Below are 21,221 nucleotides of genomic sequence, written 5' to 3' on the forward strand. Positions count from 1 at the left end.
CCCCCACCACCATTCCACTGAGGTAAACTGGCCTTCTCTGCCTGAGTTCTCACTAAGATATACTGCGCCACAGGCCAAGGCATTGAGACTGAGCTACGGGACTCGGGAAGGTGTGAAATCATAACACACACCCCTCAATAAAAGCAAAGAGCCTTTCTCCTTTTCCACTAATTGACTTCAGGTATTTTGTCCCAGCAACAGAGGTAAACACCCTTGGATCTGCAGTAGGTAGGGATTGTGTTTTTCTTGGCTTTTGGTAAGTTAAAAGACAAAAGGTACAGCTATTCACTGGGACTTGGGCTTCTTTTGGGGTTGGTTTGTGTGTGTGTGTGTGTATGTGTGTGTATTCACGTGTACGTGTGTATCTGCGTCCATGTGTGCATGTCACAGCATCCGTGTACAGGCCAGAGGACTTTGTGAAGCTGGTTACCCCTTCCACCTTCATGTGGGTTCCCGACATCAAACTCAGGTCACCAGGATTGTAAAAGCAAGTGCATCCACCAGCTGGGCAATACTGCTGACCCATTTTGTTTGGAAGGTTCTTTTTATGTAGCCCGAGTTGGCCTTCAACCCTCGAGTGACAGTATCAATAGGTGTGTGCCACCCCACTAGCTTCTCTTGGCTCTTTCTGGTTGTAGTTAGTGCTTCCTTTTTGTTGCTTATTTTTATTTTTATTTTATTTTGAGACAGAGTTTCTTTGTGTAGCTCTGGCTGTCCAGGAACTCGCTCTGTAGACCAGGCTGGCCTCAAACTCATGGAGATCCTCTTGCCTCTGCCTCCCTGGTGCTAGGGTGGTCAAAGGCATGTGCCAACACTGGTTGACTTGGTAGTGGTTCTTAACTGGGAGTATGATGACCATCTCTAGGTGACCCATGCCTGGAGTGGGGCAGGGACCAAGGGTTACCCTGCATGTTCTGCTGCTCCTGGATGGTGTCCACGCAGAGAGGGATGCTAGTTGCATGTGATTTTTAGGTTACATACCTTCTTACAGCCGTGTTCTCAGAGCGTACATACAACACTGACCTCAAGTTGTGGGTGTTCCAAACATTACACGGGTGACAGACACTTGGCAGACGGGATTCAGTTGACCGTCTTTCACAGTGGGTCGCTCTTGCTGGTAGATGGTACGGTTTTCTTTCCCTTGTCTCAAGCAGAGATCTTATAAATTCCCCGTGCCTGAAATCAGTCCGGTTGATCTCCTACCTAGCCAGATTTAGAACGCTTGTGTTTTCTTTTACATACTTTCCCAGAGAACCCAGAAGTTTTAATATTTTTCAAAACACTTCTATCATTTTAAAGTGGGGGCATGCCTGGCTGCACTGGGAGCGAACACATGCGTGTGTCTGTGCTGACTTATTTATGGAGGATGTTACTAGCTGTGACTCACAGGGGGTTCTTCGGGCAGATCATTTTAGAAAAATGCTACAATGATTTTTCTCCACAGAGGCTCAGAATGCGCACTGAGAGCCCTTTTAAATTTAAGTAAACAAGCCCAGTTCAGTGAAGCTGGGGTTTTCAGGCTGAGGGGAGAAACAGCACCTTCCAGGCTGGTGCTGATGGAACCGCTGTGGCAGGTCTTCATATCCCAGTTTGAAAAAGGTTGTTTGTTTTTTTTTTTTTTAAAAAAAAAAAAGAGGTCTAATTTGTAGACAGTGCTCTTAATTAAGTGATCTCACCGTGGGGTTTGTTTACATGAGTGATATTATGTTAATTACTTCCTAGGATTTTCAGCAGTCTGAATATTTGCAATGTCTGCTTGACTAGAAAACGATTTGTGCGAGCTAAGAGCAAAGCCATCGTTTCAGAGGCTCTCTTGTAACACTCCCATGGCAAAGACACGCCTGAGCTCTTCCAGAAATCATGTTAAGAAATTTAATGAAAATTATAAGACTAGCAGATCGAGGATTCACAGACGAGAGGGGGGGGGGACGCTATCAAGCGGCCCCGGCGTACCCTCAGCTTGTGCTCTGTGTGGGTAACAGTCCAGATCCTTCCTCGGATAGTAAGCACGACACAGTCAACAGCGAGAGAGAAGTAGTCTCTCTGCAAGGAAAATGAGAATTTTCACTTTTTAAAAAAATATTTATTTCAGTTGGTCTGTGGTAAGCAAATTTCAAGACAACCAGAACTGTTGCACACTTTAGAAACCCTGCTTCAAAAAAAAAAAAAAAGGTTTATTTTATCTTTAATTTTCTGCGTGTGTATGTGTGGGTGCCAAGGAGAGCAGAGCTCCTGGAGCCGCCCAGCTCAGGGGCTGGGTCTACAATGGGTCCTCTGCAAGAACACATGCATCTTAACTGCTGAGCCATCTCTATAGCTCCTGGAAAATCAGAATTTTCATACTGAGATTAAATTTACATCTGCACAGCGGGGTTTACCTAAGGCAATCAAATATTTAAATGGCTAAGTAGTGATTTGCGTACACTGGTATTCCGGTGGCCATTTGGGCGATGATGGACAGACAAAGCCATCGGTTCTAACTGAAATCTCAGAAGCAGAAACTCTGAAATGGAGAAGTGTGTCCGGGGTGCTAACAGGGGGGTCAGGACGTTTGCCCGCCTCAATGGGGTTGTACGTATCACGTCTTCTGAGTTCGTCAAATTAAAGCCAGCCTGCAAGGAGGGTGTCCGTTGTTTCCTGCTTCCATTCACTGTATGCGAGTGGAAGGAAGCACTCTAACTGTATAGAAAGCTCAGGATTGGGGGACATTTGTATTCTTCTCATAAGTGTCACCACGCCTGTGAGGGTCTGTTTTACCTCAGCTGCCAGAGATAAGGACTTCTCAGATGGCTCTAGAGGTCACCCTGATCTCCTGCTCTTTGCTTGGCAGGCCCGATAATCCTGCAGAAACCTAAGAAGCAGTTCGTTTATCGTCTTATCAAGTGCCATAGCCCACTAAGCCACATCACTGTCTCTATTTCACTGTGTGTGTGTGTAAGAACATACATATGGAGGCCAGAGGACAACCTCAGAGGACTTCCGCAGGCATGCCATCGGCCTTTTTGTTTGAGGCAGGGTCTCTCCTTCTCCTTGGCGTGGAACTCTCCAGCTGGGTGAGGCTAGTCACAGGAATCCACCACTGTGCTTCCCCAGCACCCGGATGTCCAGCATGAAGCTCGCATGGTTACTGGAGCTCACACTCAGGTGGTAGGGATTGACCAGGGCCTCCTGTTCACGCTGTGACCTCTTCTCCAACTCAGCTATCTCCTTAGCTCCTCGCCTACTCTTTAAAACAGAAAGACACTTTATCAACTGTATCGAAGTGATTTTGTGTATGTGTGTGCATGTGTGTGTATGCGTGCGTGTGTAGCACATGTGTGGGCCCAATGGAAGCCAGAAGTCAGATTTTTAACTGGAGCAGAGATACAGAAGGTGCCTGATGTGGGTGCTGGGACCCGAACTTGGGTCCTCTGGAAGAGCTCTTAACCTCTGAGCCATCTTTTCAGGCCCCTGCATTGAAGTTTTACTAACTATAAAGGTTTTTATTTTATTAACTATGAAGGTTTTTTGATTGGTTTACTTTATTTGCATGAGTGTTTTGCTTGCACATACGTATGTAAATCATGTGTACGCCCGATGCTTGAAGAAATGGGAAGCAATGTCGAATCTCCTAGAACTGGAGCTCTCTCTGGATGCTTGTGAGCTGCTGTGTGGATGCTGGGAATTGAACCCAGTCTTCGGCAGGAGCAACTTAACCGGGGGCCATCTTTTCATCCACAAGTTATATTTTATAGATTTTTGCTAGCATAGTCCATATTGGCCTCAAAGAGTAATCCTCCTACCTCTGACTTCCCAGTATTAGGATTAGAGACCCATGCTACCCACGGCTAGGTAGCTGTGCCGATTTCATCATCTGTAACCAAATGTTGGGACAAGTTTCACTAAAGAACTTTTCTTCTAATTCTGGAAGGTCCGAAGACACACTAGTTTCCTCATTGTTCCGGCAGAACAGTTGACAATAACATTATTGGAAGGCAGGCAGGCTTTATTTTGCTAATACTCCTCCCTGAGACCCTCCTCGTTACAAGAGGACAGTTTAGAAAAGATGACCTCAGTGTGACATGAGCCAGCAAAGACGGGACTAGAGCAGGTGTCCTCATCTGAACGAAAGGATTAGGACTTGTAAAGAAGTCTTCCATGACTTCGACGATGTCCCATGTACTGAATCCCAGACCGCCTAAAAACAGATTTTTAATCCGGAGAATGAGCTGAGGTGAGGTTTCAGAGCCTGGGGAAATGTGAACTCAACCTCAGAACTTACTTAGAGCTGCTCTGCCCCATGCGGTCTGTGATTGAAAATTCCCTGTGGTGTGGTTTGAATGAGAAATGTCTCCTATAGGCTCTGGTGTCTGAATGCTTGGTCCCCAGTTGTTTGGGTAGCTTTAGGGGTGTGGTCTTGCTGGAAGGACAGTGCCAGGAGAGAGTCCTGAGGGTAGCTGCTGCTGCCAGTGATCTCTCTCTCTCGCGCGCGCGCGCAGTAAAAGACCTCACCCTTCAGCTTTCTGCTTCTGTCACCGTGCCTGCCACTTGATACCATAATGGACTTTTATCCTCTCTGGAACCGCAGGGCAACATAAACTCTCTCTTCTTCAGATTGTTTCCAGGCGTCATCGTAATATTTTATCACAGCAACAGAAAAACGACTGATAAACGCCACCCCAAACAACAAAAACAGCAGAAGCAGAAGCAGAAGAACGCTCTTCCTCCCTTGCCCCTTCCTTTAGCAGGAAGAAAGAAATGAACTTGCACTTGGGACAAGCGATTGTCACTAGATCCCAGTTGTTGAGAACAAATGATATAGCAGAGATTTTATAGTTGATTTATTAAGATCTCAACATGTGTCAGGTGATGTGCTAGGTGTGTGTGCGTGCATGTGCATGTGTGGGTGTACCTGCATGTGTGTGTTTTGCTGGTGATCAGACATGGAAGTGCCCTGTGCTAAGTAAATGCTCTGAGCTATATATATTTCAGCCTCGGTCAGTATTTTGATAAATGGCTTGACTGAGGGCATTAATATGCTAAGGACACCGGTAGACAATAAGGATAGCAGAACGTCACACTCAGTTATAATGACTTCTATACTCTTCACGGGGTTAGCAGTCATGAGAAGAGCTGGGTGTAAGTGTAGGTAAGTGTGTGGTAAGTGTAGCCAGGACAAAAGCCTGAGGTGCCTGTTAAACACATCAGAGTGGACCTGGCCCCCCTGGTTCCCCAAGGAACCCTTGGTTACAGGGTCCTTCAGGCTCATATATCCAGTTACTTATCATAAACTTCTTAAGCCCAGGGCCTGAGCTGCCTTTCCCCTCAATGTCCGTCCCTATATAATCCAGCCATTTTGGTAACCTGCCTTTTTAATTATTTTTATTTTATTATTTTTTTCCCTCTTGACTGCTGCACCTGGTTCCCCTCTCTCCCGTCTCCCTCCCTCCTCCATCTCCTCACGTGGCTCAGTGGCATGGCTACTCTGAACTCTCCCAGATGTCTCTGCCTCTACCATGCTTTCCCTCCTAGCCACTACCACCTCTCTTCACAATACCTAGGAGCCATCATGGCCTTTCTTTGTATTTCTGTTTTGCTATTTTATTCAGTGAACAATTGTCTACTATGCCCAAGGCTTCTAACCCTACGCCACACATAAATCATACTTTTAAAAAAAAAATTCTGTCCATCTGTGCACATGATTTCAGCCATCATAGGCGGGGTGAGTCACAGGATGGAGCTGCCTCCCCTCCGTGTGACAGGTGCTGGGCCGTTCCCACCCGTGTGGGCCGTGCAGGGAGAATGTTAGGTAGGAGCTGTAGTTCCGGCAGCAGTCTTGCCTCTTGCCCCATTATCCTCACAGCCGGTAGGACCTCATGGATTTTGTTCATTGTTTAAGCCTTTCATTAAAGGACTTGATCCTCCGCACAGAGAACTCAGGGCAAGTGCCAGAGAGTTCTGTGGTGAAGGAAGGAGAGGGAGATGCCTGGTGGTTGCTCTCAGACAGCTTCCAAACTGTCTTGGATGTTCTCGGATGTTCCTAGAGGAAGGCGAGGCTGTTGCTGGAAACATTTGAGAGTTTTGATTCTGTCAGTGTTGCTCTGTTGTAATGTGGTAACACTTTACTGGGATAAACTCTGGCTGACCCCCCGGAGGATATGAGCTTGCAAACACTTAGGGTTTTGATTTGGTCAGAGGAGGCTTCTTTGCTTTTTGAAGTGCAATCCCAGTGGGCAGATTGGGTTTCTGGTACTCATTGTGTTTTTGGGGTAAGGGCTGCGTCTTTCTATTCCAATTTTTGTCATAAAAGAAATAAATGTATCTCTAGTACTAAATCCAAGATGTGTGGATAAAGCCGAGGAAGGAAGCTTAGAGAGAAAAATGGGGTACAGATTTCCTTCTTTCTTGACTGAATTACAAAATTACCTTCCCCCCTGAACTCTGGAGACCACTGAACCTCATCTGGGCCCGCCCCTTCCTGTCCTGGCATGAGCTGAGTGTAAATCCTGTCTTCTGAGGTCCTGTGAGTCAGATACGGATTAAAGGTGATTGACAGAAAGGGTTAGTGAAGAACCGCTTCTCCAGTGTGCGGAGGCAGTGTGGACTCTCCAGTTTGGCGGTTGAAAAAAGCAAGTGCTGGGTTTGGAGAGGTTTGGTTGGTTCAATGGTTGTGAGAATGTACTGCTCTTTCAAAAGACCCAACTGTGGCGGCCAGCACCCATGGAGGGGCTGCTCACAGCCACCTGTAACTCCAGCTTCAGAAGTGTGACGAGCCAAGCATGGCGCTCTATGCCTTTACTCATAGCACAGGGAGGCAGAGGCAGATGGATGTCTTTTGTGTGAGACCAGCCTGGTCTGCCTAGTGAGAACTGCTTTCAAAAACCAACCAATTAAAAAAGGAGGAGGAGGGGGGCTGGAGAGATGGCTCAGAGGTTAAGAGCACTGGCTGCTCTTCCAGAGGTCCTGAGTTCAATTCCCAGCAACCACATGGTGGTGGCTCACAACCTTCTGTACTGAGATCTGGCACCCTGCTCTGGTGTGTGGGCATACATCAAGGCAGAATGTTGTATACATAATAAATAAATAAATCTTTAAAAAAAAAAAAGGAGTAGGAGGAAGAAGAAAGAACAATTAGCCTTGTTTACACTTTCCTAATGTTTATAGCCTTAAAAGTGGGTTTATAAGAGGGGATGTCTGTTTAATTTCCAATGTCATCTCTTGATTTTTGCAGTGTCTCATGTCTCCCAGGGCAGTTTTGAACCCCTAACCCTCCTGCCTCATTCTCCCTCCCAGGTACCTGATATTGCAGGTTTGTACCACCACGCCTAACATATCAAGATAGAACTTAAGATTCACTGAGCTGCCGTGTAACCCAGCTAAACATGTGATTCTGCCCCCAACCCTTACTGCGCTTGCTAAGTCAATCCAACCCAACCTGTGCCTAGTTCCAGTGCTACCCAGTTAAAATATGCTGGCGTTTTTGCTGATGGGCGCTGTGGAGACAGCACCCCTCCTTTCTCTTGTAGCCTTCATTTAAAATTCCTTTCTTTCACATTTTGGTAATCGAAGCCTTGAAGTGGAACTGTAATCTGAGTCCCACGTGTAATAACTGGGCTCAGCATGGGTATTTTGAAGCCGACGGTGCCGTCTTCAGTGTCATTACACGATGTTATTTCAGGAGAGGCGCACGAGGGTGAAGGGCTTCGCTGGCAATAGGAAATAGCACGGTGAGATCAGTTCAGCACACCTCCAGTCTTCTGGATCTTGAGGCCACAGAACCTTCGAGAATGATCAGAACTGGTTTGTCCAGAGACTTCCATTGGCCCCTGAGCAGTGACAGCAAGGGGAGGTCTGAGCTTTGTCATTGGTCCTTCCCTCTTTTCTGTGCACAGCACAGATGGGGAGGGCAGAGGGCAGCCTCCAGCTCTCAGACACCTTTCACTTCTTGTTTGAGACGGGTCCCTCATTGCTCTGGAGCTTTACCAGTAATCCAGGTTTGCTGACCAGTGAGATCCAAGGATCTATCTGTCCCCGGTTCCCATCTTGCCATCTCCGGGATTACAGAATATGCCATCACACCTGGCTTTTGGGTATAGGGAGAAAATTTTCTAAATAGTTTTACTTCTTTTATGTGTGTGAGTGTTTTGTCTGCATGCATTTGTATTGTTGAAATTAGGAGCGGCAGGGCTGCGTCCCCGGCACCCGGCTGCCCGCATGGCTAGCTTATGCCCGAAATAATTACACGGAAACTGTATTCTTTCAAACACTGCCTGGCCCAGCTAGTTCTAGCTTCTTATTGGCTAGCTCTTACATATTGTTCTAACCCATTTCTAATATTCTGTGTAGCCCACGAGCTGGCTTACCAGGGAGGATTTTAACCTGCATCTGTCTGGAGCGGGAGAATCATGGCGACTCCTCCACCAAGCCTCCTTCTCCCAGAATTCTCCTCTGTTTTCTCCACCCACCTAAGGGTGGGCCTTATCAAGGGGCCTAGGCAGTTTCTTTATTAATAAGAAATCACTCCCACATCATTGTATGAGTACCATGTGTGCCTTGTCCCCTTGGAGGCCTGAAGAGGGTATCAGATTCCCTGGAACTGGCGTTCTAGATGGTTGTAAGTCCCCATGTGGTCCTCTGTAAGAGCAGTCAGTATTCTTAACCCTAAGCCAGCTCCCCAGTGCCACCCCCTCTTTGAAACTTTAGCATTTATTTGTGTGTGCTGGTGAACATACATGTGTGTGCATGAATGCTGTGGCGTGTGAAGGGCAAAGGACAACTTGTGGGGGTTGTTTTTCTTCTCCTACCAGAGATCAAACTTGGGTGAACAGGCGTGGCAGGAACCTTCGTTCCAGCTCAAGAGCTGGGCTTCACTACAAGGCGTTTTAACAGATTTAGGAATAGGCATTAGTGGAAAAGAGGGATGCTCAGGGGAAGAATAGGATACGTCCAAGAGCGTGGGTGTGGGCTTTAAAACCAGAGTCCCTGAGATGCTGCTTTACATGAGAAAAATATTTTTAGGGCCAGAGGCAATAGATTTCTTCCCTAACATACCAGGGCCCTGAATCCCCAACACTACAAGGAAGAGTGAAAAGAAAGAGACTAGGAAAGTCTGTCTTCCATGCTAGTGTGTGAATGCAAAGTGTAGGACTCACCGGAGTTCTTTAGTGTAGTGTCTGAAGTAGGATCTTGACTAGTGATTGGACAACAGACTAAACAGACTTCTGCATACACTCACATACAAGGGTCAATCTTTAGGACATCCTGCTGACTGAGGTTTCTGTCCTGCCCAGTCCCATAGCCATTCAATCCCAAAGAAACACACAGAGGTCTACATTAATTATAAATTGGTTGGCCTATTAGCTCAGGCTTCTTATTAACTCATCCTAAATGAGCCCATAATTCTTGTCTGTGTTAGCCACGTGGCTTGGTACCTTTTATCAGTGAGGCATTCTCATCTTCCTTACTGTGTCTGGATGAGGACTGCAGACTGAGTTTTTCCTCTTCCCAGAATTCTCTTGTTCTCATTGCCTCGCCTATACTTCCTGCCTGGCTACTGGCCAATCAGCATTTTATTAAAACAATACAAGTGACAGGGTACAAGACCACTGTCCCACAGCAACATTGTGTATTCTATATGGTTGCTGAAGATGGATATAGAACTTATTTTTTTTTAAGATTTATTTATTTATTATGTATACAACATTCTGCCTCCATGTATGCCCACACCACCAGAAGAGGGCACCAGATCTCATTACAGATGGTTGTAAGCCACCATGTGGTTGCTGGGAATTGAACTCAGGACCTCAGGAAGAGCAGCCAGTGCTCTTAACCACTGAACCATCTCTCCAGCCCCCTGGATATAGAACTTATATCTTCATCATGGAGCCTCCATTTTTCTGTGTGCCTCCATTTCATAGTTTATACTCTGGGAATCGAAGCATCGCTTTTAACTTGGACGAGTGGATTGAACTCACATATATGTGGCTTTGTCTCCCTCACAGCTCCTACAGAAGAATGGGCAGCTGTCCGTTGTCAATGGCGTAGCTGAACAAGGAGGGGATCCTGTCCCAGAGGGAAGCCAGGATGGACAGGAGGAAGAAGTCATTGTTGAAGATGGTAAGCTGTCCTTGCAGGCCAGGCTGGCTTCGGCAGGACATTGGGAGCTGGAGGGCAGGCTGAACTCACAGTGAGCCATGAACTGGGTTGTCACAGACTGTCAACAGAAAGCATTATATCATACCACTTCATGGTGGATGATGGTAATGATATAGTCAGGTGGTTTCAAAAGGAGATATTTAACTGACCCTTTAGGGTCAGCCCTGTACTCAAGGGTTGACATCACGATCTATTTCTTCAATATTCTTACCTGGAACTTAATGGTTTTTGTTTGTTTGTTTGTTTGTTTTTGTTTTGATTGCTTAAATCATTGTCCCTTCTCCGTGTGCGATGTCAGCTGTGAATCTCATTGGAAATACTAAAATCATACTTGCTTTAGAAAAGGGATGCCCAACACCTCCCTGAACTAAAAATTAAATTAACAGTTTCTCACCTCTCTAGAGAAGCCCATGTCAACCACACAGAGTTTCTGGAAGTTACGTACATCCCTTTGCCTGAACTGTGATGTGCTTCTGGCTCTTGAGTTGGGGAAAGATCAATGCGCTGGTGCATCTTTAGCCAAAGTGTTGCTTCCATGTTTGTTCATGGGGCAGGAGCGTTGGGGTCGTGTTCCAGTCAATTCAAGATATGGTGGAGCCATTGAGCTACTCAGCAGCTAAAGGGGATTGCCACCAAGACTGCCGATCTGAGTTCAATGCACACACACACACACACACACACACACACACACACACACACGTATGCACGCAAGGTATATAAATAAACAAACATAATTTTTAGAAGATATATTCAATGAGGGTTTGACATCTTGTAATTTGGCTCCTGTGTGCAATATAAATAAGAGACAGATGAAAAAGTTGGGCATTTCCTCGCCGGATAAGATTCTTTGCACACATGGAACCTGTTTCTCCTCTCCTATGCCCCCACGGTGCTGCGTCAAGCCGGGAGCTGCTTTGAAGTTGGTGGGAACACTGATCTTCATATATTACCACAGACACCATATAAAGTCAGAAATGCACACACAGTCTCACAGACAGAGTATCTTCCTGACCTAGTGCGAGAGTTTCAAATAATACCCACCAGACAGCTGGAGTGGACCCAAATCAAATCCCCAGAACCAAGCCTTTGTCCTTTCCACGTTCGTTTTCAATTAAGCCAAAGAGCGGCTGGTGTGTCTGTGTGTGGAAGGTTGTGTGTGTACAGGTGCGTGTTTGTGTGTGTGGAGGCCTGAGGACGAGCGCAGGAGATGGCCACTTTGTTTTTTCAGACAGGCGCTCTCACTGGTCTGAAGCTTTTCACATAGGCTCTGCAGACCCCAGGGACCGATCTGACCTCTTTAGCACTGAGATAAAATGCTCACGCCACAGTGGCTAGGCTGTCGTGGTGGATTCTGGGAATCTAACTCCGGATTTTACTATAGACAGTGACACTTGCACAGCTCTCCAGTGCCTTCTTTTTTCTTTATTCAAGACACGGTTTTCTGTAGCTTTGGAGCCTGTCCTAGAACTAGCTCTGTAGAGCAAGCTGGCCTCAAACTCACAAAGATCCGCCTGCCTCTGTCTCCCAAGCACTGGGATTAAAGGCGTGCGCTACCATCACCCAGCTCTCCAGAGACTTTAAAAGCTCCCCTTGAAGTCACTGTGGCTCAGGTGCTTCAGGGAAGTTATATCACCAAGTTTTTCTACTTCTGATACTTCTCACCAGGGGACACAGGAAGGCAGTCACTGATAGATTAAATGCAATAAGAAATAAATAAGGCTAAGAAGAGACTGCAAGAGATGAGAAGTGCTTGGAGTTCAGGTGGAGCCGCTCTCTGAGATCAAGGGCAAGAGCATAACATTTGGGGACAGAAGAGAAACTGGTCTCAGATGTATTAGCATCAGGGCTAGCACTGAAGTGTGCAAGGCCCAGGTTTTGATGCACAGACGTGCAAGCAATGAAAAGTTTATTAACAGAACTGAGAACAGCCAAAGCCAGCACTTGTGGCCACCTCCCACACCACGTTAGTGTTAGAAGCCATGGCCGTGTGCATTCTAAGCACGCGCCACTGTCTGCCTACCTAGCTGCGTGGTCATTAGCAGGAGTCATGACAATGTCGTGGGCTAGGCAATATTCCTGCAACTTGAACCAAGGTGATTAGACTCTGAACTGACAAACACGGCACTGTCCCCGTGCAGGGCACATAGAGAAGCTGCCTGGAGGAAGTTTCCCATGAGCCTAACCTGCTGGCCACTGACTGCAGGTGGCCTGGGATAGCTGCGGATGTGCCCAGAACAAGAGCACAAGTTTACCTAAAACACCAGGAGATTTTTTTTTACAATCTTTTTTTTCTTATTTTTTTATCGATTTGATTTGATTGACCGCACTTTTCTTGTGTATAAACTTTGTGAGTGACAAAATTGTGTTGTAATATCACAACTATGGACAGGCTGAATGAAAGCTCAGGGAGGAAACCCGGGACTACGTAAGAAGAAGCTAAAATCAGTGTGGTTTGGGATCATTTTGTGGACAGTTTGAGATCTCTGAAATGTGACAGATAAAGAAACCTTCTTTTGGGGCTGGAGAGATGGCTCAGTGATTTAGAGCACCGTCTGCTCTTCCAGAGGTCCTGAGTTCAATTCCCAGCAACCACATGGTGGCTTACAACCATCTGTAATGAGATCTGGCGCCCATACATGGAGGCAGAATGTTGTATACATAATAAATAAATAAATCTTTATAAAAAAAAAATAAAAATGTAACGTAGAGTTCTAGTCCTTGAAAACTATTAGGACAATAAAGAAATACAGAGGTAGTCATCTATAACAATCAAACTTATAGTCATGTTAGGTATATTTTCAAGGTCAATCAGAGACATATTTCAAATAGACAGATGGTCTTCAAACACTTCAGAGACCAGCAGAATATGACACTTTAATATTTTAATAACATAACGCTTTCCATAACAGTGAGACATGTCTGCTTTTGGCAGCACCAATTTATTTAAAAAAAAAAAAGATGATGGGTATTGAAGAAACTCCATATGGAATTTGCTTTCACTGTAGGAAAGTTTTCTGTTTGGCAAGAAACTGCTCTTGTCTTGACTGCTGACAGTATGCTGTCCAAATTAGACAAGCAAAACACAAAAGATGGCAACTGTCCAACTTTGCCAAGATGAGATAGGACAGTCCTTCAAAATTCCTGCTTCCCAGAAAAGTCTGTCAGCTATTCTAGGCCTGTAGGCCGAAGATGGATGCCCCAGCATTGCAGAGGAACCTTGGGTGACTGTCTCAGCAGCCAGCGGTTTCTGTCCATTTCTATAGTTTTAGAAGTTGTTGGTTCTACACTTCTTGTTTGCTCAGGTAGTATTATATCCTTCTCAGGTCTCTGACAGAGTTGAAGACAAAACAGTTATAGCTACAGTTTTCCTCGTTACCAAATTCAGAAAAGAAACTCACAAAAGGAAGTATAAAATGTATAAGCTTGAGATTCATAAAGTTTAAATTGTTTATCTAAGAAAATGCTTTGAGGAGAAAAAAAGATAGTTTTGGGTTGGTAATACAAGTTATGATATAAGTGGTTTAGGTATAAAACTTTGAACTCATTAATTTAAGATAGATAATAATTTCTCTAAATTTGCCAAATACAAATGGACTGGATATTGTAAATGAAATTCTTACCTGATAATTGTTCTTTTTTTATATAGTTTTACTATGTTAGAGTTAAAACCTTTTCTTTTTTATTTATACAAAAGTGGGAAATGTTGCAAGATATTTGAGTGCATTGTACATAGGTATGTCACTGTGACTGGTTTAATTAAAAACTAAATGGCCAAAAGCTAGGCCGGAGGTATAGGCAGGACTTCTGGGCAGAGAGAGCTCTGGGGAAAAAGAAGAAGGCGCTGCCAGCCGGGCACAGAGGAAGCAGGACATGCAGGAGGAGAGGTAAAAACCACAAGCCATGTGACATCATGTAGACTAGAAACGGGTTATTTGAAGTTGTAAGAGTTAGTTAGGGGGTGCTGGAGAGATGGCTCAGTGGTTAAGAGCATTGCCTGCTCCTCCAAAGGTCCTGAGTTCAATTCCCAGCAACCACATGGTGGCTCACAACCATCTATAATGAGATCTGGTGCCCTCTTCTGGCATACAAACATACATGGANTTTTTTAAAAAAAAAAGAAACCTTTTTTTAAGTAAGCTTCTTTTTTCAAAAAAAAAACTTATTATGTTTTACTTTCTTTGTGATGGGTATGTGTGGATGTTTGCCCATACACTCACTTATTTGTGAGTGTGCAGAAATTTGAGTGAATTTGTGGGTTTTTATCTGTCTGTATGTTATCTATCTCTCTATCTCTGTCTGTCTATCTATCTATCTATCTATCTATCTATCTATCTATCTATCATCTATCATGTGCCTGTGTTAGTGTGTGTGTGTGTGTGTGTGTGTGTGTGTGTGTACGCGTGCGCCACACTGCATATGTGGAAGTCAGAGAATTGCCTGCAGGAGTCAGCTTTCACCTTCTATTGTGTGAAATGGAATTCAAGTTGTCAGGTTTGACCGCAAGCACCTTTACACATTGTGCAACATTGCAAGTCTGTGAGTGTGCTTCTTATGTGACCTAGCTGTTATGTAGGCTGGATATATGGGATGGAGTCAGGCACACGTCCCATAAGACCCTGAGAGCATGGTGTCCCCTAAGAGTCTGTTTCCTGGAGGCTTGCTGTTTGCTGTCCTTCCCCTCCCCTCCAGATGTGATCTCTCAGGACATTCCAGCCACATGGCTAAACAGCAGCTTTTATAGAAACCCATTCTGTCTCCACCCATGACTGTATTCCATGACTTCCCTGAGGAGACCCAGACTGTTGACCATGGCTGGCCTGGGAAGTCTGGGCACAACCCAAACGTTGAGTGTCGGAAGAATGGAACGAAACAGACTCTGTCCTTCATAAGATCCTGAACTCAGCTTCTGGGAAAGGCTAACCATCCCTGGGGAGGGCTGCAGAGCCCGCCATGAGAGTCTCTTCCAGAGGCCTGTTCTTTAGGCAGAAGTACTATTGCTTTTACCTTTATCTTATCTGCCTGGCTGTAATAATGCACAGCCCAGCAGGGCTGATGTGGATGGAATCCTCATGTTAAATTCTTCAACGGCATTTTTGCATGCTTTTCTTTTGATATCAGGGCTAAGCCTGTGGTTGGGCGCTTAAATTTTTTATGTAGATTTATTTATTTGTGTGTGTGTGTGTGTGTGTGTGTGTGTGTGCAGAGAAGTTAGAGGACATTTTGTGGGAGTTGGTTCTCACCCTTCCTTGGGAGTTCTAGGAATTAAACACTGGTTGCTAGGCCTGAGAGCAAGGGCCTTTATCTGTGAGCCATCTCACTGGCTGGAGATGCTCTAAGGAAAGGTGTATGTGCACATGCACGCATGCATTCAGAGGCTAGAGGAGTCCATCGCCCTCCTCCTTGGCCTTGTTTGGAGAGACTGGATCCCGTGCGACACTACAAGCTCACAGTTTCATCAGCCATCTTCCCGGATCTGCAGGCTCTCTCCCCCAGCATTGGGGTGATAGCACCCCACAGCCCTGCCTGGCTTGCACATGGGCCCTGAGAATTCAAACTCAAATCCTCTGGCTTGCCCAGCAAGTGCTCCCTTCCCTCATCTCTCCAGACCCCTGTGGTTAGGTTAATGTGGTTCTTTCTGGAAATCAGAACCTACCCGAAAGATGACAATTGTATAAACAGAAACATAGTTTTGAATATGTAAACACTTCATTGTAGGCTTTGGAGGACTCTGGTGTCTACTATGGTCCGCCTAATAATAAAAACAAGTTTGGACCCACGTTAATCCTTGGGAGAATTGGTCAATGGTGGCATTTAGGATTTGATGAGCTAAACTAATGAGAGTAAATTACCATCAAGGGGCATTCCTGCTGAGGGGTTTCTTTAAAGTGATAGGGTGGTATTTCTGAGGTTGTGGGTGATAGAACAATAGCATACTGGGGGCTCTGGGTTTGATTCACAGCACCACCAAAAAGAAAAAGGAAAATGTCATCCGGGTACGGTAATTTACACCTGCCTATGATTCCAGAATTTGGGTGCCTGACACAGAAGGATTGCTTCCAAGTTCAAGGCCAGCTTGGACTACATAGTGAGTCTCAGAGTTCTGATACCAATTTTCTGTATTTGATTTCACTGTTGTGATTCAATACTCTGACAAAAGCAATTTCAGACAGGGTTCACTGTGACTCACAGTCCCCGTGGCAGGGAGGTTGTCAGCAAGAGCTTGACACTGGTCACGTGGGGTCTGCCACCAGGAGACTGAGAGCAGCCATACAGTACTCAGCTGGCTTTTACTTCCCTGCAGGCCAGACAACACGCCCAAGGAATGGTACCCCCTTTTGTAGTGGTTCTTGAACCCCAATTAACCTAATGAAGATAATCCTTCACAGGCAAGGACAGAGGCTGACCCAATCTAGAAAATCCCTTGTCCGTGTGCCTTGGAGGCCTAGGTAGTTCTAGGTCCTGTGAATGTGACAGTTAGCATCAACCATCACCACTCAAGAACTGGCTGGCACCAGCGTTAGACAGACAGATGTGAATGTTTCCCATTGCAACTTGCTTTCCTTTTCTGAAATTAAGAAATACCGATAATTCAATGACATAGACATTTTTTCCTTGTAAGATTTCTGCCTGGCCTCCCTCCCTTCTTCCTTCCCTTAGAAACTGTAAGTGATAGAACTGTTGACTAAATGTATTCTAAACTGAAAAGTAGGTTATACAGGTGGGGGAAACAGGGGGCTGTGGAACTTCAGAGTGAGCTTTTGAAATATTTAGCTAGGCGGTGGTGGCGCACACTTTAAATCCCAGCATTCAGGAGGCAGAAGATGGTGGATGTCTGTGAGTTCGAGGCCAGTCTGGTCTACAGAAAGAGTTCCAGTACCCAGAACTCCACAGAGAAACCTTGTCTCGAAAAACAAAACAAATTTTACTTATTTACTAGTGTGTGTGTGTGTGTCTGTGTGTAGACATATATACCTGCCCCATACCTCGTGGCTACACTCCGCATTGCCTCTGTTTGCTCTCAGATTTACCAAAAACGACACTTCTCCATCTTCCTGGTCACATGTGTAAAAGAACAGTGGTGTTTGCTTTCGGTCGCTTTTCTTCACATGGGCATTGCACGGTTGGCACACCCAGAGCTGAGGGCATTTTATGCCAACAGCAATGGCCGTGGCGTTTGTCCTCCACTGCTTTGTAGTTTGAAAGAGTTAGCCAGGTGAGCCAGCGCATGGCAGGCGCATCCCAGAATGGTAGAGAGCCTGCATCCGGGGTAGTATTTCCATTACAAGTGCTGAGCCTGCAGCTCGCCCTCCCCCATCCGCAAGGGCCTTGGTTAACGCTGAGGTCTCCAGGGAGTCTAGTCCTCATTTCACAGTAACCCACTTTCCCATAGCTTCACGCTATTCCCCAAGTGCAGGTGGAAGTGGAGGACACTCGACTCAATTATTTAATGGCTGAATTTGCCGCGTCGTGGAGAATTCATTTGGTGATGGTACTTGTGTTGTCACTAGTTTTATTGAGTCTGAGCTTTCCTATCCCTGCTACTGAATGCCTTCGGGATATGAGAAGACCAACGGTGGCCGCTGCGTAATGACTGTCCTCCCTGTGGACCTTACAGACAATCCATAGCTTTATCTGGAGCACATGTGCGCTAAGACCTGCTCTTCGTCCCTGTGACAAAGACCCCACACTTGCTTTTTCCCTAAGGGGTGCTTTCCCTACTCAGAAGAAATAATTTCTGATTTCTTTTCTATTTCTAAGCTTGTGACATAATCTTGCTTAGATTTTTTAGGAAGACCTTCCGGCCACCCCGATTATCCTCCATTCTACCTGGTTTTCTTGTTACCAGCTGTTAACATCTGGCATCTGATGCCTCTCCTCCTCCCTGATGGAGAGTAGGGTCAGGGATGGCAAGGCGGTGAAGGTGCTTCTTCCCTGTGGTTAGATTTTGTAACCTGCTTTGCTTTATTTTTGTTAAGAGTCTCCCTGTCTAGCCTAAGATGACCTCAAACTCAGGGTAGCCTTCCTGCCTCTGCCTGGCCGGTTCTGCCATTATAGGTGCAAGTACCGTGCCTGCCAGTACATTGACCTTTTGAGTCTTGTTGCATGGGGTGAAAGAAAGCTAGCACCCTTCCAGAGCTCCCAGCTGGGCCCTAATGTGTGCTTCCTGCTGGCGCGCATCTGTAATCGCCCAGACTTGTCCATGAGTGAACAAGGATTCCTGGAAATATTTGTGGATAGAGGGAAGGCCTCCAGCCCACAGCGCACGATTTGTATCCAGATCCAGTTAATGGTGCAGGGTGATTTCTCAAGCTCTGGCCTGTTGTGTTGGTGGTGTTTTGAAAACTGAAGAGCGCTAATGCAAAGTAAGCCTTGAACCCGGGTGAAAGACCTTCATTGTACCTCCCTGCTCCCTGCTGCTGTTGGAAGAGCCCAGGCGGTCCTCCTGTCTCAGCTTCCCAAGTGCTAGGGTGATAGGTGCATGCCACTGTGCCCTGCTTCTTTGTCCTCTTTCTAAATTATTTGATATTAGAGAAGCAAAACTCAAGATGAGGGCGTTTAATTTCACACACACACACATGCGACCTTCATTTGACTGCGGAGTCCATTTCCATCTGTAAAATGAGCGTTCTCGTCTATCTCCGAAGCCTGACTCATCAGTATTTCCCCTTTGGGCTGGAAACCACAGAGGATTAGCTAACATAGCCACCTGAGCATCCTTGGTCAGGTGCTTAAAATGTCATTATGCGTATTTAGAAAATGATTTCTTTGTTTTTTTTTTTTTTTTTTTTTTCTCAACCTGATGCTAAAAGTCATTTTCTGGATTTGAAGTTTTAATTTTAATTGGATAAAAGTTTTGGGAGGTAACATTGTAGTCAACAATAGCTTGCTTCAGGGTCATCTAGGGGTGAGAAAAGGAGGTTAGCGGCTTTATACTGAGTGTGGTCCCAAGATGTCACATGGATCTCTGGTGCGTTTGTTCTGCTGAGCTCCTGGAAGGTTGGGACTGAACAGGAAGGACGGATGGAAAAGATGTTGACAAAAGCCATTGCTTCCCTGCCAGCTAACTCTGGAGGTGTCACCTATAGAAGGCTCGAGTTTCCTGCCGTTCTGCCCCCTACACTGTTTGGAGCTGTGTGCTTTGCCGGGGTGATTGGGGAGGGCAGCGAGTGTGTCCTGTTATCTGACTTTCTGTCGCTATGAAGAAATACCCAAGGAAGTTGACTGGCAAAGAGAAAAGCTTCCGTTTGGCTCCTGCTCTGTAGGCTGTAGTTCAAGAATGAAGGCATCTATTGCTTTGGGTCTGGTCCAGAGCACGTGAAGGAATGAGATGCTCACCTCATGCTGGGAAGCAAAATGAACAGGAAGGAGGCTGTCCCATAATCCATTTCAGGGGTGTGCCCCAATAACTTAAGGCCTCCCACTACAGTCCCCCTCCTGAAGGCTTGTGACACCCTCCAATAACACCACGGGGGGTGGGGGGCGGATGTCCAGCATTCCAACTGTAGCAGTTAGACAAAGGAAGTATTCTCTTGGTTTAAAAGTCAGCCTCTGGGCCAGCAAGATGGCTCAGCAGGTAAAGGCAATAGCTGCTCAAGTCTGGCGACCTGAGTTCAAATCCCTGGAATTCACATAAAGGTTGAAGGAGAGAACTGGCTCCTCCACAAAGCTGTCCTAGACGCACAGCCACACACACATACACATAGCAGACACACAGACACCTAAAATCAGTACATGACAACCTCGAGCTTTTCCCATTTGAGGCCAGCTTGTTTTACATAATGAGTTCCAGGCCATCCAGGTCTCTAAAATAACAACAACAACAAATTTCTTTACCCCAGCTTGTGTTAGTGCTTTTGAGGTATTTTTTTTTATTGCTATTATTGCTCAAATGTCTGTTTAGAGTAAAGTCAAGTAGTCCCTGGCCCTCTGGTGATATGTGCATTAGTTATTGAAGTGAAAAAAATAATATATGATTAGTCTAATAAGTGTATCTTTTTCTCTTTTCTTTCTTTCTTTTTTTTTTTTAGATGAAGATATCTGTATCTGGGCTAAAATTCAAGAAATCTCCCTCCCTCAGCCACCCAACTGACAGGATTAAAGCTATGTAGCACAATGCATGGCTGCTTTAATGTATCTTGAAATATTTAAAGTTTTGTGTGTGGGAGTGTGTGTGTTCGTGTTCATGTGCTTATACAGAGGTTGCCAGAGTTGGGATTGGAGTTGGGATTTTCTTTCCATCATATGAGTCCCAGGGATCGAACTCAGGTCACCAGACTTTACAGCAAGTGATTGTTGTTTTGTTTTTGTGACTGAGCCGTCTCTCCAGCCCCCAGCTTTAATTTGTCTCAACGTAGGTGTGTTACGTGTAGAAAAGTGCCAAACATGTGTCCGTTACCTCACTGCTATAGCAAAGCTCTAGACCAGATGACATCGTGACAGACCTATGTTCTTCTCAGAGTCTGATGAACAGTTTTGATGACTCCTGGGGACTCTCCTTGGCTTGCAGGGACTGCTTTTCTGCTGACCCACGTGCCCTTTCTTCTGCATTCTTGGATGTCTCCACATGTTCAAATTTCTTCTCATGAGGAGGGCACAAGATAGTTTGGGTTAGAGCCCACCCTAACTGACCTCATTTAAAAATTTTTTTAGTATTATTTATTTATTTATTTATTTATTTATTTATTTTTCGAGTTGGGGTTTCTCTGTAGCTTGGAGCTTGTCCTGGAACTAGCTCTGCAGACCATGCTGGCTTCGAACTCACAGAGATGTGCCTGCCTCTGCCTCCCTAGTGCTGGGATTAAAAGCATGCGCCACCAACGACTGGCTTAGTTTTTTTATTTTTAAGAACTCTCAGCCACCATGTGGCCTTCAGGCATACAGACAGAATATTGTGTACATAATAAATAAATAAATATTTAAAAAAAAAACCTCTCAGCCAGTCGTTGGTGGTGCACGCCTCTAATCCTAGCACTCTGAGAGGCAGAGGCAGACAGATCTCTGTGAACTCAAGGCCTGTGTGTTGTACAAAGTGAGTTCCAGGACAGCTAGGGATAAACAGAGAAACCCTGTCGAGGGGGGGGGGGGGG

At 45.6% G+C, this 21,221-nt stretch overlaps 1 protein-coding gene across 1 annotated transcript in view; it reads left to right on the forward strand.

Annotated features, from left to right (window-relative positions):
• Positions 1-21,221, forward strand: part of Akap12 (A-kinase anchoring protein 12) — an 86,176-nt gene that overhangs the window by 32,814 nt on the left and 32,141 nt on the right. Inside the window, exon 2 of the mRNA XM_050135771.1 lies at positions 9,981-10,095. Within this exon, the coding sequence (XP_049991728.1) occupies positions 9,981-10,095 (115 nt within the window). The remainder of the gene's footprint in view (positions 1-9,980; positions 10,096-21,221) is intronic.

The sequence above is a fragment of the Alexandromys fortis genome, unplaced genomic scaffold (assembly GCF_014885135.2).
Source record: "Alexandromys fortis isolate MF-2015 unplaced genomic scaffold, M_Fortis_MF-2015_v1.1 scaffold_23, whole genome shotgun sequence".
Taxonomy (NCBI): domain Eukaryota; kingdom Metazoa; phylum Chordata; class Mammalia; order Rodentia; family Cricetidae; genus Alexandromys; species Alexandromys fortis.